The 18,833-nt window shown below is 33.6% G+C and overlaps 1 protein-coding gene across 1 annotated transcript in view; it reads left to right on the forward strand.

Annotated features, from left to right (window-relative positions):
* The window catches only part of DACH2 (dachshund family transcription factor 2), a 605,734-nt gene that overhangs the window by 152,625 nt on the left and 434,276 nt on the right, over nucleotides 1-18,833 (forward strand). Inside the window, exon 2 of the mRNA XM_036839293.1 lies at nucleotides 6,478-6,516. Within this exon, the coding sequence (XP_036695188.1) occupies nucleotides 6,478-6,516 (39 nt within the window). The remainder of the gene's footprint in view (nucleotides 1-6,477; nucleotides 6,517-18,833) is intronic.

Here is an 18,833-nt window from a genome sequence, read left to right on the forward strand (position 1 = left end):
GATAAAACTAACTGCCTAAATAATCAAGGTAGAAGAGGTATAGATAAATTTGGCCAATGTTGATGTTGAGGCTGGGTGAGGAGTACCTAGGGTCTGTTAAACTATTATTTCTAATTCCATATATTCTCAAATGTTGCATAATAAAAAAAAATTAAAAAAAAACAAAACTAACTGCCTAAAGGAGAAATGAAAATAACAGTGACTTTCTTGATGAATGACAGCTTATTTTTACCTGCATGCAGGGTTATAGGAAAGACCTAAAATTCTACAGGATAGATGATGAGATTACAACATTCCTATAACCCCACTTAGAATGTTATGTTTAGTTCTGGTTACCATATTTTTAAAAAAGATGTAGCATTTGAAAAAGGGAATTAGATTGACCTTAGAACTACCAGGTATTAACTGTGAAGACAGGATAGAACCCTGAATTTCTGTAACCTTTAAAGTGCAAAGGTTGAAGAAGATTTAATTGAAAATAAACTCACTTCAATATACGTATAGATAGAGACGTATAAATTTCAATAGAAGTGAAACTTGCTTCTATACTTCTCAGGTTTTCAAGTCAGTTTTTCTGTAGCATGCAAACAGAACAATGCTCTACTGATTTCCCTTGTGAGGTAAAATGTCTGAAGAATTTTCATGCAGTACTTTCCTGAAACATAGAAAGGATATGCCCCTTAGCTGAATACCACTGACAGACATTGCAAAAACTACTTATGAATCAAGAAAAAGTATGTCTCAGGAGTGACAACTAAGTTGCAATAGCTACTAATTTCTCAGAGAAATTTTAATTTAATCTACCTGTATTTTAGGCAGGTTGTTGGCAACTCGGAAATCAGAGAACCATAGAGTATTTGAGCTATGATAGGCCAGAGAGGTCAATTTATCCAACCTTGGTTTTACAAATAAGGATACTGGGATCTAGAAAAGGGAAGTCATTTGCTCATGGTCACACATCCAGTTGCATCGTTGATACTAATACCCAAGTCTCCTTATGTCTTGTTCAGTGTTCTCTCTGTTGACACTATTGCTTACAGAATAGGTTGTTTGAAAATTCATTTATAACTTGGTTTCATGGAACTTGGAAAATCAATTTTCATGGAATCAGTCATAAGCTCAGAGTTCTCCTTTGTTCCATTCTATACTTTGTTTCCATGTTAATTTAAGCTTTAAGTCATATTAATGCTAGCTTTAGACTCTCTGTTGCACATGTCCATTCCTTTTTATTCTCATCTCTATCTACCTGGTTATCTCATGCCGAGGACATTGCAGTAATCTTCTGCCTGATCTCACCTCCAGACACTCTTGTAGCAATTCATTCTGCCCATCCTGTCAGTTTCAACTTCCTAAAGCATTGTTATCCTCTTTCTTTGTTTTCCAAAACCTATCTATTCCTCTAGGCCCCAATCAAACGTCATCTCTTTCATAATGACTTCACTTACCACTCTAGGTATAAGTGATGCTTCAACTAAATTCTTATAGCTATTAGTTTATATCACCATGCATTCAACTTTCATTCATCTGATATTTTTGAATGCCTATTCTACACCAGGAAATCATGTGGCATTTATCACTCACAGACTTTCAATGTAACAATTTGTGACTATGATATGTCTCTCGTTTCAGATTGTAATATTCTTGATATCAGGGACCATGCTTGAAGATCTTTGTATTCTCCATAGCCTATAGCAAAGAGGCTTTTGTGCATAGTTGATGATCAGTAAGTATTTGTAGATAAATATTGAACTAAGAAAGTGCTATCATAGAGTAAGGAGATAAATGTGGCCTCTGTGGGATCAGTACGAAAACTGTTAGATATCAATTATAAGTATGTTTGAAGAGCTTCCCTTAACCCTTAAAGAAGTTGGTTCTTTACATATCATGAAAGTGATCAAGCAAAAAAAGTATCAAGAAAAAGGGGTATTTCATTCATATTCAGATAGGTAAATATTGTCAACAACAGGAAGTGGAAGAACACTGAATCAAATTAAAAACCCTTCAGTCTCAGTTTCTACATATATAAAAGTGGGAAAGTGTTTCAAACCCACTTTTGCACACAGAGTAGTTTTACTCCTTTAGTTAATGATGAGAAAAATGCTCTGTTAACTGTAAAACTATGTAACAATAAGGTCTTATTATTTAACATGAGATTTTGGATACAAAAAGGAGCTACATCAAAAGGTAATCAATTGTAATGTTAAGTATCTGCCTCTGATGTCTTAATTGGTGAGGAACATGCTTTTTATTTTATTTTATCTTATCCTATTTTATCTTATCTTATTTAATGGTGGTAGAGTGGTCCTTGTCAGAGATTAAATCAAGGGATGAATGTAAGGAATTTAACAGACTTTGAAATAAGTAATCTTCTTCATTCCCACTCCCACCTCTTAGTATTACATTGAGAGCATGTCCAGGCCGAGATTCCTTTGCTCTGACCCTGCTTGATTGTCTTCATCTGCAGCTAGACTAAACCAGATAGGATTACCAGAATGATCAACTGGCAAATGAACTCATTTTGTTAGAAACAGCTTAGCTGAGTTCTGGTTACAGAACTGTTAGTGTTTCACCTCGAATTTAAGCTTCACTAAACAAATAAGCCAAATGTTAGAAAAAATTAAGGTATAATTAAAATAAATTTTAGAATATTCTTTCTCTCTTGAATAACTTTATAATGACTCTATACTTTTCACCCATCAATAATTCAGAATATTTGATGCCATCAACTAAATTTGGGCTCATGATATTTCTGATCAACTTTACCTACTCAGTGAAAGTTCACTCATTCTAAAACACCCCAGCTATCCTTATATAAATTAAGCCCCATCATCAATGATGTAAATCAGTGTAGCATAGAGGAAATAGGTTCTTAAAATATATTTTATTAGAATAAGCTTGAAGACTCTATACAGTGATGGATTTAAATGAGTAAATTGCCCCTTCACATGGCCAATGTTCAGTTCATTGACAAATTTTTACTGAGTGCCTAGTCTGTGAACAAGAAACCTAAACTCATTCTTCAATGGAGATTGCATTTCAAAAGGAAAATAGATCTAAGACATGTAAATAAATAAAATATTTACACATTACTATAAATGCTATGAAGGAAACACCATCTTAATCAGCAATTTACAGTTGGAGGCTGCGACAAAGTTCTCTCCACAGGCAGCATACAATTTAGAAGTAGGCCAATTTACTATCATCTCAGTGTGTTATCAAACCATCAAAACCAAAGTTAACTAAAAGCTGATAAAGCAGTGTTTGCATCCAATGTCTCAGGGGCTTTAATGTACATCTACCATAAATGTTTGGTTTGGCTTCTAGAACATTTCCTTAGTGTTTTCTCTGAGCCATTCTGAACATACTATAGAAAAACATAATCATCAACTGGAAGACATGAAATATAACTAGTGTAACAGGGTTTAAAAATTCCCTTACAAAAGGCTGGCTAGAACTCCCATATGGATCAAAGGACAAGATTCAAAGGGTCACTCATGGTGTCTTTAGCCAAACCTACAAACAAGGAGAAAAATTTCCAAAGAAATATTGTGAACAAATATGCCACAACAATAAATAATTTAAAATTTATGAAGGTTTTGAAGGATTTTAATGTTAAAACTTTATACACTAGAAATGATTTCAGATAGGTTATCTAATAATTAAAGTTAATTTATGTGACTGATACTTATAATATATATGTATTGAAATCCCCTTCTTACGAACAAAAATTTTAAAATGCTGTAAGCTCATTTATCTTTACTATCAACCCATCTCGTATGTAATTTTCCCTTTTTTTTCCCTGTATACTGTGACTTTAAATCACACTGACATTTAAAGAGTCAAGCTTATGCACCAAAGTATTTCAGAAGAAACATATTTAGTATGACCAAGGTTTTTGTTATTCTCAAATAGTTCTAGGAAAAATAAATTTCTGAAAGGAGGAAAATAGTTTTATTTTTCAGGTTCTTGAATCGGAAGATCATGCCTTTAGAGACTTAAGTGATCAAGAGGTTGTTTGGATACCCTCTGGAAACTTAAATAAGCCTAAAATATCCAGGCCTCTTTCAGTTCCTTTTTCTTTTGACATACATTCTTGTCAAAGAATTTCCAGGATCTCTAAAGAGATTAAACAGGTTTATAAAAGCTGCTGTGGAGCAAGAGTTGACATATAAAATGAATAAAATTATTAGTTAAGAGTGAGGGAAGCTCCCCAAAACCTCCAACACTGGAAATGCAAAAGTTAACATGATTTAATCATGTCTCCAGAGAGAAACTAAAAAAATTTTACCAACACGTATTTACTGATCATTTATCCCCTACAGATGAAGTTAGGGGTAGGGGCAGGGCATTGCTTGACTTATGTCCTATTTATTTATCATATTTGTTCCCAAATCAACATTTTGTTTATTGTATTGGGCCAGGAAAATACATTACATGACTAAAAGATCTTATCTGTATGAGGAACAGCTAAAGCCTAATTTAGTAGTCCCCAAAGTATGGTCATATATGCCAGGTTAACAGGTGACTCCCATTTAAAAGCCTGAGACGTTTTTCCAGCTTTATCGAGGTAACTGGCAAATCAAATTTGTGTATTTTTGAGGTGTACAATCATTTTACATATATCAAAGCATAGGAAACGTTTTATTGATCTTTTGGAATTTTAAATATATGGTTACTACTCTGATTGAACGATACTGCTTCTGAACAAATTCAGAAATATAGAAGTCACGTTTTATTTTGAATGTCAAAAATAAAGTATATGTATTTAACTTGTGGTCCCTAAAGTCCTAGAATTATAGCTAGTGTTAGGCAGTATTGTAAAATGCATTCTCACATTTGACAAGACAAATGAGAAATTTTCAAAAGTCAAGGTAAACTCCTAATTTTCTAAGAAAGTTTAAGATCCTTAATAAAAGGACAGTTAACTCATGGATGTTTATATATTTATTGTATAATTCTAACAAGAATGTTTCAGTATTTGGTAATTTCAAAATCTATGCTTAAATAATCTATGAAGCTCAAGCTATAGAAGATTTAAATTATTTTTTAACTTAGTATAATTATGTACATATGGTGACAGTCAAAAATGTTCTGTTGTCTTCAGGAAATTTTATAGTTAAAAAAGGAGGATCTCTGGTAAAAGGGAAAAAGTCCTCCAATATAAAGCCCATTGGATTAAGGAAGTATGCATTATCATTAACTTGGTATGTATGACTATATTCTACTTTAAGAAAATGTAATTTCAAAACAGGTTGTGTGAGTGAATTATAAAGCAAAATCAAATAGTTCTGACAATCAAGTGACAGAACACAAGAGTAGGTGAAAAAATGCTCACCTTCCTTCACTGCCACCTCCTTTCCCCCGCAACCCCAGATACATGTTTGCATCTGTGGGTTTTTTAAAAAATGTTTCCATAGGCCTTTAAGCAGGGAAGCAGTTGCCTTTCAAAAACAAACACCTGAAAGGAGTCTTTTAACAAAAAGGCTATTAGAAGAAGAGATTATGAAGGGGGTGATGAGCTAACCATATATATTTGTAGTGGACATTAGAAGGAGGTTCCTGTTTCTATACTACTAAGAAGTGCAATAAGGCTCAGAATAGCCAAATTACACTACTTATATTTTTTTTGTATCTTGTCATTTTAAATTTCATTGTTCTTTATTAAAGGGTTTAGGAACACTGGGAAATACTATACTACTGGAAAGAATGGTTGTTTTGTTAACTAAGATAATTATGTGGGTTTTTTATTGATCTCTTTTGTATGTGTTTAACTTATTTTGTGCAGATGTGTGTATGACTGTGTATGTGTGTTTGTGTCTGAGTGTGTGTGTGTGCATGTGTAACCCTTTTGGAGAAGATGTAAGATAGTTCAGTATTGCTTCAGAAATCAGTATATAGTGAGCTGTGTGATTAATGGCTCCATATTTAGGAAATTAAGGCATAACATTGATATTGGCTTACTTTCATCATCCTGTTGGCCGAATAAAAATGAGAAAAAAAACTAGAAGGGATTTTTGTTCCCTAAAAAGTGTTGGAATACCCAATGGGATGAGAAGGAAGGCTCTTGAGAGAAAGGGGAAAGACACAATATTGCTGAATCTTTTTTTGGAATTGTTATGACCCGAGGCCATTTTCTTCAACAGAAATTTACAACCATATTTCCTTGCCTTCATGTATAGAAAAGCCCTAAACCACATGACATTTCACATTATTCTTTACTCAATGGGGATTAGACCAGAAATGTAATAACATTATTCATATATTTAAAACACTATCTAATAGCAATTCAGGCTTTCCTACCTTCTTTGTGCTCTTCCCTGCTGGTGTTTCATTGTGTGTAACCTATCTAAAATTTCTGCGGAATTTAAGAAGATTTTTTGTGAAATATAATAAAGCCTTGATTAATTGGAAGCTACTAACCAGAACTCTCAATTAACCAGTTTTATTTATTTATTTTTTGCTACACTCTCCTTTTAGAAGGAAGAGGCAAATGACAAGAAAACAAGCTGTTAACAGGTATTTATGTATTTATTTTTTAAAAATCAACTTCCTGGGAATGTCCTGGAGCTTGTACAGATTCAGCCCAACTTCAGTAATTTTATTCCCTGTACTATACTTACTAAGGTAGAAAAGTAGAGCCATTTAAAATTTTCAGCAGCAAATATTGAATCTTGCTTAATCTTTAGTTAATAATAAGAAAAATGAAATCCAAATAGCTAATTAGAACCTGTCTATCCATTTGAGGGTTCTAGTTAATTGGGGTCTTCACGGTTTCACTATTGCCAGTTAGTGATCATTCATATGTATTAACTGGGAGTGAATCCCAGGAACGCGTAGTTGGGAGATGACTTCCAGCCACAGAGAGCAACTCCTTCCCTGGGAACTAAAGCAGAAGCTAGAGAAAGGCTGCAAAGTTGATGGGGGCTGAGTAAGGGTCACTGACATAAAAATCATGACATCTATGTAAAATAATGGGAAAGTAATTCACCTGCCCCATGGCTCTGAAATGCTTAGGAAGGTACATTCACTTTTGCAGGGCAGCACAGGCTATTAAGTGTGCTACAGCAATAATGGCAAAAAAAACCCAAAAAAACCCAGGCCTTCTAATCTTCTGGAATCTTTCTAAGCATTAAGCACAGATATATATTGTAGGCATGCTACTAGTTCTAAAATATTTGAAATTATTTTTTCTCTAAAAATACATTTTAAAAATATTTGGAACTCTAAGATTTATGCTTGAAACTTCCTAAAATATCTATGACAATTTCAGTTAAATTGCAATCAGAGACACCATATTGCTCCAGACTTCATACCTTTTCGGTTGTAATGGGAACAAAGAATGGGCAGTTAACTCAGAGATGCAAGGGAGAAGGAGGGCAACCCATGATTCTAAAGTACAGTTTGATATTGACTGCCACACACCCTTCTCAGGTTAAATCACCCTATGGTGACTTTACCCCCTTCCTTCAGGGCTGCTCATGATGCATGTTTTATCTGTATTTTTCTACAAGAAAAATGTCATAGGGTTGTTAGAGAGATGGGGACCACACCATGTGATTTATCCTGGGTTTTCAACATAGAAAATGAAAATCATCATGGTGGTGTTTCTAATATCTGGGGCATTTTCTGTACTAAATATTACTCTTAAATATTTATCATGCACACTAAATAATACCCACGTGACCTGAAGCAGTGGATGTGCCTCCTTAAGTGCTAAACTTATTTTTAAACTGTGACTTCAATGCTGGCGGAGACTAGAACCCACTAGATTTCATTAATGAATGATTTTAACTGAAAATGTTTAAGTGGATTGAGTTTTGAGATTAGGTTTGGGATATTGAAAGTAAGTGTTTTGATTTTATACGAATGCAATTGAATTCAGGCATTGAAATTGACTTTTTTTTAGTAAAATGATATGTAAATGAATGTCAACTTCTTGTTTTTAATTAAGCATAACAGTAGTTTATAACTGTATAGATTTATTTCTAGATTAATCAGAACACACATTATATATATATATATATATATATGTATATGTAATGAGTTTTTACACTAACTGTAATCTGAGAAAAACTGTGAAATGTTTTTGAAAGTATGTGTGCTGACACTCAAATAAACTACAGAGAAACAGGAGAGTTGCAAACTCTAATGCCTACTGAGACAAGGGTGGTAGCATAAATGAAAGGCCATAAGCAATAGGGAGTGGTGGGGACTATGGTGACCTAGAGAGCATATATTCTTTCCAAAGGTGGCAGCTATTACTCAGCTCAGCTGATTGCTACCAGGTGGGAATGCAGGCCCACTGTTGTTAAGATTTGACTTTTTAAGAGAAACTGGCAATCCAGATTTTTATATGAAATTCTCCAATTCTTAAATGTTGGTAACTAACTCAATAAAAAGCAACACTATGCAGGCAAAGCAAAACCCATCTGTGGTCTGGATCTAGCCCATGGGCTATCAGTTTGCGACCTCTGCTTTAAACTTAAGTCCTCTAGGTACTGCGGTTTAGAAAATCACAGTACGTTATAAATGCACCCAAAGATCTTGATGATGGAAAATTCAGGTAAAGTAAATAAATAATAAGTGGAGTGCTTGTAAATAATTCTCCTGATACTCAAAATGGTGGTTATGCACTTTGTGATTTTTTTCTTACTACATGGAAATAGCCAAGATATTTTTCCCTTAATGTGGTTTGAAAGCTAAGATAAAATTATGAATTTTTCATTTTCATATTTATCAGTGCAATGCAGTATGAAAGATAATTTCTTCTATGTCCAAAAGAGAATATTTAAGTTAGGCTCTGTCATATAATGTCATTAAGGCTACTATTTAAAGACCAATTTATGGTGTTTTAATAGGAAGAAAGCCATGTATATAGCATGTGTTGTTTTATTTTAAATTGGCTTGCCTTTAAACAAATTCCCTATTTTATCTGGTGAAATTCCTTTGTTTTTACAAATGGTTAAAGTAAGAAATAAAAGAAATGTAAGTAGTTAGCACAACAAAACTTCATTTGAACTTTTGATAGGCATTGGCAAAGATAAAACAAAAGCTGGTCATTTGAGATTTTATTGAGGTAACTGTTTGACTGATCTGAGACTTTGATTGTTTGTCTGTCCTGCCCTGGACCTTAGCACATAATCCCACTATGCTACAGTGCTTTTGACATCTGTATGCCCCTTTCATCACTGGCAATCCAAAAGAATATTTGTCTAAAAAGGAAACAATTAAATTCCAACCTCTCTAGGAAAAAAAAGAAAACCAGAAAAAAAAAAAACCCACTGCTAAACCTGCTTTAATGACCCCTATGATCTGTACCACAAATCCTTAGTCAGGATGGTAAATTAATATTGTCATTTTTGTTGAGAAACGTTTATCAGAGGACTTAAAAAAAAGAGAAAAGTAAAAAAGAAAGAGAAAGAAAAGAATTCACAATCTCAAATACTAAATTAACTAAAAAAAAAACCCACCCCTCATTTGTTGACATATTATTCTACTTGCAGATTTAACACAAAAACATACGAAAGATGATAAATTGTTGGACAACTGGTCAACACATATGACAATGTGCAAAATAGCTGATGTTTTACTTAAATAAAATTTGGGTGGACAGTGGTACCCTTTCTAGATCATCAGATAGTTTTGACCACAGGTAATCTGTTGTGTGATAGGGATGAACTACGTTTAAATGTATTAATTAATTAAAACCATTCCTTAAAAACTCCAACAAGTGGAGATTCTTAGTTAATTGGCTAGTCCTGAAAGATACAGAATCTAAGAAATAAGTGACTTTTTGATGCATTTGACCAATGTACACATATAAATAAGGTTATTCAGGATAAATTTTGATGAACTAGTGCTTTTTATAATATCTAACATTTTTCGAACATGATATCCCTGGTGTTTTCCATGTATTAGTTCATTTAATCATCATAACAGCCCTATAAGGCAGGTGCTATTATTGTGATTCTTGTTTTACAGATGATGACATTGAGGTACAGAGAAAGTTAAGTGATTTATCTAAGGCCACACAGCCTACAAATACCAGAGCCAGCATTTGAATCAAGGCCATTTGATTTCAAAGCTCATATACTTTGGATCAATATATTTTACAACCTGACAACTGGAATCAGACTAATTACCAAAACACCTAATTTCATTACATTTATATATATACATATACATTATATGTATATATATATATATATATATATATATACATATATATATATGTATATATATATATATATATATATATATATATATATATATATATATATACTTTTTCTGACTTATCAAAAATGACATTTCTATTCTGAAATCAACTTTGGTAACATCACTTTGGTAGTGTGTAAAGTTAGCAACATTAATTATAAAATAGTTCAAATAGAAAGAGCAGGAAATAATGAGAGATACCTGTGGACCAATAATCAGGTCTACATTTTGCTACATTTGATTCAGAGCTCAATTGAAAAAATTACAGATACAGATGTTTCTGTAAAGCATTAGTGATATGATTAACACTAATATTCTTTCTATTATACTTCACCCTTCATTGGAAGTAACCACTGCTTTAAAATTGGTGTGTATCATTGCTATGTTTTTAAATTTTATGTGTATTTATACGTAAATAATATGCAGCATTGATTTTTGTGTTTTTAAAATGTACCTAAATGGTTTGGTATTATAGTATCATTTTGTAATTGTTGTTTTCGCATTATGTTTTTGAGATTTATCTGCATTGATACACGTAGATCTAGTTCATTTTTAAAAATTGTCCACTATACTCTTTCATTCTATGAGTATACCACAGTTTGATTATTTTTTACTGTATTGATGAACACTTAGGTTGTTTCTAATTTTTGTTGTAATGGGCATCATGTTTTCTTGTGCCCCTGTGGGAAAATTTCTCTGGTGTATAAGCCAGAAGTGAAATTGTTGAGCTGTGGGCTATGCACATCTTCAACTTAATAGTTACTGCCAAATTGCTCTCTAAAGCTGTTCTGATTTACCCTCCCACTAGCATTTTACGAGAGCTCTTATTTCCCAAGATTCTTGAAAATGTAGTAGGTATTTTAAACAAAAATTTCTTTGAAGAAAACAATAATTCTTTTTCATTGATTCTCTTTCATGATTATACACTACAGACGAAACGTTGATTCTGATCACAGTGTACATAACAATGTTTACTGATACTATATATTTGTGTCATTATTTTTCGTTTAAAAGTATATGCAGTTCAGATAAGCATAAGGATACTATGTAAAATTTGTAAAGTATTTTCCAGGTTTCAAAGCACTTTCCCATAAAGCCTCATTTGATGAGATATTGTGGTATAGCAGGAAGAGCTCTGGAAAACGAGTCAGAAGTTCATGGCCTTAAAACAACCCTGCAAATCACTCTATGGCTTGGGACCTCAGTTGCTGCATCTGTAAAATTAGGATGTTGGACTAAGCTATCTCTTAGAGACATACTATAACCTTTGATCTATGATACATATCGCCCCCTTTCCTTGAAGCTGTAATTTACTTATTGTGCATAAAACATAAAGACAAAATTGAATTTTATCAATTTGTGAAACTGTTGTAACACCCTTAGTTAAGATCATGAGTTTATCCTGTTTATCTTTGTGTTCCTCTTAATGCAAGGACAATTGGGGGTGGGGGTGGGAAAGAAGATGGGAGCAGGAGCTCAGCATTATAAGGACTAGTCAGTGGCAACACACCATCTTGAATTAATCTTGAATGTTCCACACCCTGAAGCATTACATTGCAAATGCTGAAAATACAATGAAAGTTCAACCACTATTTTTTGTGGCTTTGTGTTTCTTTTCAAGCTCTTTTTATGCGTTTCAGATTCAGAGAAAAGAATATTCAGTATTTTCAGCTCACTTAAGATTTGATTCTAACAGTGCTTTTATGGTGCTGCACATAGCTACTTAAAGTAGAGGGAGGACTCAGGTTGACTGTTCTGTATTTCTTTTTGGATGGGGGAGGGTAAGTAATTGATTTTGTGTTTGGAGAGACTTTTCATTAGAAAGATCTGGATCTTTAACCTGAGGCTTAACAAAGAGCTTTCAGGCTTTCTTAGATTCTATGTGTGCCGGAAAGAACACTCAGTTAGAAACCTATCTAATATTGTAAGAGATTAAAGTATAAAAGGGAGAGAGTTGAAACTGATTTTATTTAAACTCCCAGAATTGCAAATATAACACACTCACAAACACTCACACATTCACACACACAAGTGTATCCTATCTCAAGCACAGAATACCTATTATTTTCAATGACTTTTAAAAAGGAAACTCTGTTTATCTATGAGGATATTGAACATAGTTATGTTTTTAGTGAAGCTTCTACTTATGGAAGGTAGCAACTCTGGCAAGCAGAATCTAAATCAGTTAATCTCTGGTGATGAAGACATTTTTTGGGGCCTCTCTTTTTTATGAATAGTCCTGGGAAAAAATGTTTGACTATGGCCTTCCTAGGAAGTGAATTGACCTCCTACAGAGATTCAACATCAGATATTACAAGAAAATTGTGGTTCACACACTTTGTTCAGATGATCTCTGGATTAATACAATTCACGTGTATCCCTCATTGTCCAAATGTGACACTAAGCCTAGAGAATCCCACATAAGTTGCTTTTGAGTGTTTTTACCCACTTTGACGTATTTGTGAACTGACTGTGGGGCCCATATCTAAGAACTTCCATTGCTATTTTTGCTAATTGGCACCTTGCTTTACAGTTTAAGCATACTCTGAAAACCACTATTTTGCTCATTGTGTTACTTCCACTAGTTCAATGAAGAGGAACTTGTGCCAAGTTAATCTAGACTATTTTTGCCCTGATCTTACTTATCCTATGTGGGGATTTAATCAGGTTATCTAACTTTTTCAATAAGCACTAAATAAATCACTAAAAATGCAAGATATTCCAAAGTCTTTCAGCTAGTTTCTGTAGGTCAGAGCATTTTTAAGACAGCACATCTTGGATATAATCACAAAGTAGCTGATAAGACTGTTGGGAAATTACTACTCTACTTTTAAAAAGAATAAAAATCATGGTTCTGAGTATTTATTAAAAAACAGGAAAGGAGGAAATGTAAGCATTGCTGTTTTGCCTTTTCATCTGCATTTCTAAAAAGTATTATTTGCAGTTGAGATATTAACGATCTTTATTTACAAAACCATTTGCTGTTGTTCTATGTACTACTCCTTATTGAGTGCAGACGCTTTTGTTAGCTTGAATGAATCCTTGGCAAACAACATTTATGTTTTATCCACAAAACATCAAAATCATGGACACTGTTGTCTTTACCACTGTCTCCAAGAATACCCAGGTGTTTTGCCACTGATGGCATTTAGATAATAATACTATAATATTAGTATGAAAATATTCCTTTTTGCTTTTATTGAAAACCCAGTTTGAACCTTGAGCAAGTCATTTACATGATGTTTCCTTGGGATTACCTACATTCTTGTCCACTCTGACCTTGTAATTTTGCTCACAGTTGGAAATGTAATGCAGAGTGACTAAGATAATGTTGTTTACACAGACTTTAAGTGGAGTGACATTATAGTCAAGCAAGTGTCACATCACCCAAAGTGAAGGAAGACTTAATTACCATAATCCCGTGAATACTAAAATTTCTTGGCTATGTGTAGCATAATAATGTAATGTTCTGCATGTTCCATTTAATAATGTGAAGGTGCAATCCATTAGGTTTCAGGTTGTGTGTCTCTTTAATATAAAGGAAAAGAAAGTGAATTATAGAAGGAAAATGGCCTTTTGTAAGTAGGATACTTGTCTGAATGTTCAGGTGAAGTCAGTCCTTTCTTTTAAACTTAGAAGAGTTGCCTAGTGATGTGAAAATAAAGGGACTGCTAAAATATCCATAAATCTAGACACCAATGAGTAGAGTGACAGACCATGAATTTCTCTGGAGGGTGCAGGGTAGATTTAACTAAATGACTGAGACAGGATAAAGAGGAAAGGTTGATAACCACCTATTATTGTGCAATGGGGAACATATCATTAATTTACAAAGAGAGTGGTGACATTTTCTAAAAATTGTATAGCCCTATTCTTAAAAGTTTGTCAGTGTAACTAATTAGTTGCTAAAATGGAGTTGATTCTAAGACCCAGTATGAATGCATTTGAAAAGGCAGTGCATTGTCCCTAAATTGGTAGGGTTTGTAATACATCTTGATGAATGCTACAAAATAATGTTCAGAAATGGGACTATTATGCCAAAATGGCCGTTCTTTGGTTTGTAGTCCTTGAAGGAGTTATGTTCCATGGCAACGTGCTCAACAGTCCTGCATACATGTGAAGTGCCTTAAAGACGTGTCCTGCTTTCTGTTTTTGATAACACCGAGTTTTCAATACAAAGAATAAACTTACTCAAAGTGTTCACCTCCTCCCAGCATATTAGGACTACAAAGATCTGCTGTTACTTTGGATTATTATTGGGAATTTTTGTTTTTTAACTAATTGTAATGTTCAAAAGGGGGCAAGTACAAAATGATTCAGCCACAAAATGTAAAACATTATTTTAATAAATCCATTAGAAAACTAAGATGTAAAAACTGTATATAGCTCAATCAACAGATTCATGTAAGTTGATATCTCATAATTTATGATATAAACTGATAGATCATCTGATATATAGTGTTCTAGATATTTTTTAAAATATTTAAAAGATGTTAAAACATATAAAATATTGAAACCTATTAATAATAGCAGTCGTGCTTTGATTTATTGCAATTAGAAGAGTTTAAAGCATTTTAAACTGATTTATCATTACCAAATATTCTCCCTGTGACAATATTTTTATTTAAATATATAAACAAAGTTATTCTTTGATTTTTATTTGATGAAAATCAAATAACTTGGACGTTTTCATTTAAAATGGCTAATTCTAACCAAATAGTATATTTCTACAATACAGTTAGTCAGTAGAGCTGTATGCTTATACTGCTTTAAAATGAAATTAGCCTAAAAAACATATATAGCCATTTTATATTCTTTATGCTGCAAGAGTTTTACAAATACCCATTAAATCACATATTGATGTATCTAACATATTACGTGTAAAGAAGTTAGTAGTTTTTATTTTTTAATCATGGATTACTTTTGGCAATAAAGCACCCACTGTATTCAGAACATTATATGAAGGGATTTGGGACATCTGTTTGAGGCAGCCCATTAAAAAATTGTATATACATATTTTACTTTTTGGTTGCATTAACTCAAATTGTGCTTTCCTTAATTCGTTTGTCCAGCTCTCCCTCTTCAAAAATCACTGCTTGTGATTTTTGGGACTAAGTTGGACTCCTATTCATGTAGAGATAAAGCAGTTTTTAATTAAGTTGGGCTTGGCACAAAAATGGTTAGAGGCAATTTTTTTTTTTCTTTTTAATGAAGTTTTTGTTTTAGAACAGTTTTAGATTTACAGAAAAATTGCAAAGGTAGAAAGACTTCCCATGCACCCTGTGTCCAGTTTCCTAATTGTTGTTAATATTTTACAATTAATGAATCATTTGTGACAATTAATGAACCAGTATTGACACACTATTGTTAAAGTTTATAGTTTATTCAGACTTCTTCAATTTTTCCCTAATGTCCTTTTTCTATTCCAGGATATAGGATACCACCTCATATTTAGTCATCATGTCTCCCTAGACTCCTCTTGGCTTATGACAATTTCTTAGACTTTCCTTGTTTTGGATGACCTTAACAGTTTCGAGGAGACAGGTCAGATATTTGTAAAATGCCCCTCAATGGGAGCTTGCCTGGTGTTCTTCTCATTGTTAAATTAGGTTTTTGGAGGGAAGACCACAGAGGTAATATTCCATTTTCAACACATCATATCAAAGGTACATACTATCATTATGACTTATCATTGTTGAGGTTGACTTGATCACCTGGTTCCTGTAGTGTTTGTTAGGTTTCTCCACTGTAAAGTTACTTTTTTCCTTTTTCTTGACTGTACTATTTGGAAGTTTTTGGAAGGAAGTCACTATGTGCAGCCCACAGTTAAAGAGCAGGGAGTTAGTTATGCTTCACATTCTTAAAGGCAGAGTATTTGCAGAAATTATTTGGAATTCTTCTGCAAGGGAGATTTATCTCTTATTAATATTTATTCATTCATTTTTTTTCACTATGGTCTCATAAGTATTTAATTTATATTTTAGATCATAATCCAGTGCTACATTATTTATTTTATTGCTTAAATTTTTCTAGCTTTGGCCATTGGGCACTCTTTCAGTTGGCCACTGGGTACCTTCTACATGCCCCTATCATTGTAAATTTTTTGAGCCCTTCTTTACTTTCTAGCACTACAAGATACTCCAGGCTCATTTGGTAGATTTACTGCTCTAGTCCTAGAATCAGCCATTAAGGGAAAGTTTGGTTAGAGGAAGATTTGATCTTCTCAATCTTGAGCAAGTGTTGGAGGTGGCTAAGAAAGAGGGTCAGGGGGACTCTCTCAGTTCCATTTTCTTGTTGGTACCCTAAATTTTCCATCATCCTGATAATGCACATAGGCCTCATTGTCTCACCACATATATCTCATTTCTTTCACAATATCTAGTGTTATAATATCATATCTTCTAGATATCATAGTCTTCTACAGTCACACACATTCATGGTCATGCATAGATTTAGAAATGTACTGTGCAACTCTCCAACATACATGTCCTTTCTGCAAAACACCGCCCGCACCCTGCATCCAATATACTAAGTTTATCATCAGTTCCTGAGTCACTGTGGATTCATTTTTTTTTCTTCAGAGAGGGTTTGGGGTCAAATAAGTTTGGGAAATATGGGGTTCAGTAAAAATAAACAAGTTTGTTTACCACGGGTCTTCTCAGGGTTTATACTTTGTTAATTTGCTCTATGAATCTATAAGATGTAATATACACAGTTTCTCAGTCTTTTTTTGATTAAAAGAACCTTTTTGTTTAGAGAACTAGTGTTCCATGAAGTACACTTTTGGAAATACTGCTATAGTGGTAAGAGTCTTGAGTTTGTAGTCAGAGATCTTGTGTTTAATCCCTCACTGCTAACAGCTAGCTCTCTGATCACAAGCAAATCACTTAACATCTCTAAGTCTTTGTTTTCTTATCGATCAGATGGACCTATGGATGTCTCTTACAAGATTGTTGTGAAGGGCAAAAATGAGCAAAATATGCAAGAATTTTTTGGAAAAGCTAAAATGCTTTGGAAATTTAATAACCACTGTGAAGGTGGGGACTGTGCCTTTGTTTTGCTGACCACTTTTATCTCCAGTATCCAGCATATTTTCCTGACATTTAGTCTTCAGTATCCAATAAATATTTATTGAGCAATTGAATATTAGTATCACTTACATTATTTTATATTTTTCTCCTAGCGCTGTACAGCAGCCTATGACATTTTATAAATTGTTTCTGAAATTAGGAGTCTATGTAAAAAAATAAATAAATAAATAACAGAATGCAGGCACAGTTTAAGTGGCTATATGCATGAAAAAAAAACACTTTTGATTGCAGCCTTTGTTTTACTGAGCATGTGTTCCCAGCCAATGACTGGCTGCATTCAGATTAGTTTTCATTGCTTCAAGCTGACCAGATTTCCTTTTGAAATAAGGGCACTGGAGCTTTCACCTCGACACTGTGGTGATGTAAAATTCCTGCTGCAGTCACTGAGCTGGTGCTAGAAGAAGAGGAGCACCTGTGAGCACAGGCTGTCAGAAGGCCCTCTGAACCCTAGAGTGTTGAGGCTACAGCTGCTAGGTTGAGAAGCAATTGGAAGCGCTTTGTCACTCCTTCTTGTGCAACCGCAGGAGACCCACTAAAGGATTTTTACTTTCTTTGGATGTATAATCTGTGTTGATTAACAGGAGTTATTGGGTGGAGCTGTGCTGGGGGTGGCAGGGCAGGCCCTGTTAAGCAACATATTTTGGTAAGGATAGTAGTGTCCAGATAGAAACAGGAACAGGGACCTCACATCATCTGTTTTGCCTAATCCCCCACAAAACAGCATATTCTATAAATATTCTCAGAGGCAAACATTTTAGGTTCCAGCTTCTCTTTTCAGGGAATCAACTGGAGCATGTTTATTATATTTGATTTTGAAAAATTGTTAGCCTCCCTAGAAATGCTAGGTGATTATTTGAAGTCTAGGAAGAACACATTTAGCTTTGGAAATTGTAAAAAGTGTTTTAATCAAGTTCTAGGTTTGTTGGTTAGTTAGTGAGACAATAGGCAAGATCAATGCAGGGGTTTTTCCTTTCTTACTATTTAAATCATAATGACACATTCTAGCAAAGCTTTGTTCATCATGTAGTTCATGAATGCTGGAAAATAAAAAAGCTTTAGTTAAAAAAAACCTCTATATGGGATAATGGTATCCTATCCTTTTCACAAGTGTTGGTCAGACATGGAAATTCCACAAAGATAGTTTAACAATTTGTAGAATTGCTCTTATTTACACTCTGAAATAGTTAGAAATATCCCCCATGCCTGCTTCCCCATCAAAAGATGAAGTATATACTTTAATTTAAAGCTTCTATAAAATATGTGTGTGGGTGGAGAAGCGAGGGCTTAATATTAGATTATACAGTACTATGACTGTATTGCCTGATGGATGTATTATTTTTTTCTCTGAATCTACCTTCACTAAATAATTCATTGCAGATTTTAACCAAATTTATTAGTTCTTTATTTAATTGAATAGATTGTGGGACAAGAGATTCTTTCACATGTGCTCTTGAAAATTTTGCAACTTTTATGTAAAATAGAACCATCTTCTTTAAAATAAGCATTTACAGGAAGGGGTTTTAAGCA

This window comes from Balaenoptera musculus, chromosome X (assembly GCF_009873245.2).
Source record: "Balaenoptera musculus isolate JJ_BM4_2016_0621 chromosome X, mBalMus1.pri.v3, whole genome shotgun sequence".
NCBI classification, from domain to species: Eukaryota; Metazoa; Chordata; class Mammalia; order Artiodactyla; family Balaenopteridae; genus Balaenoptera; species Balaenoptera musculus.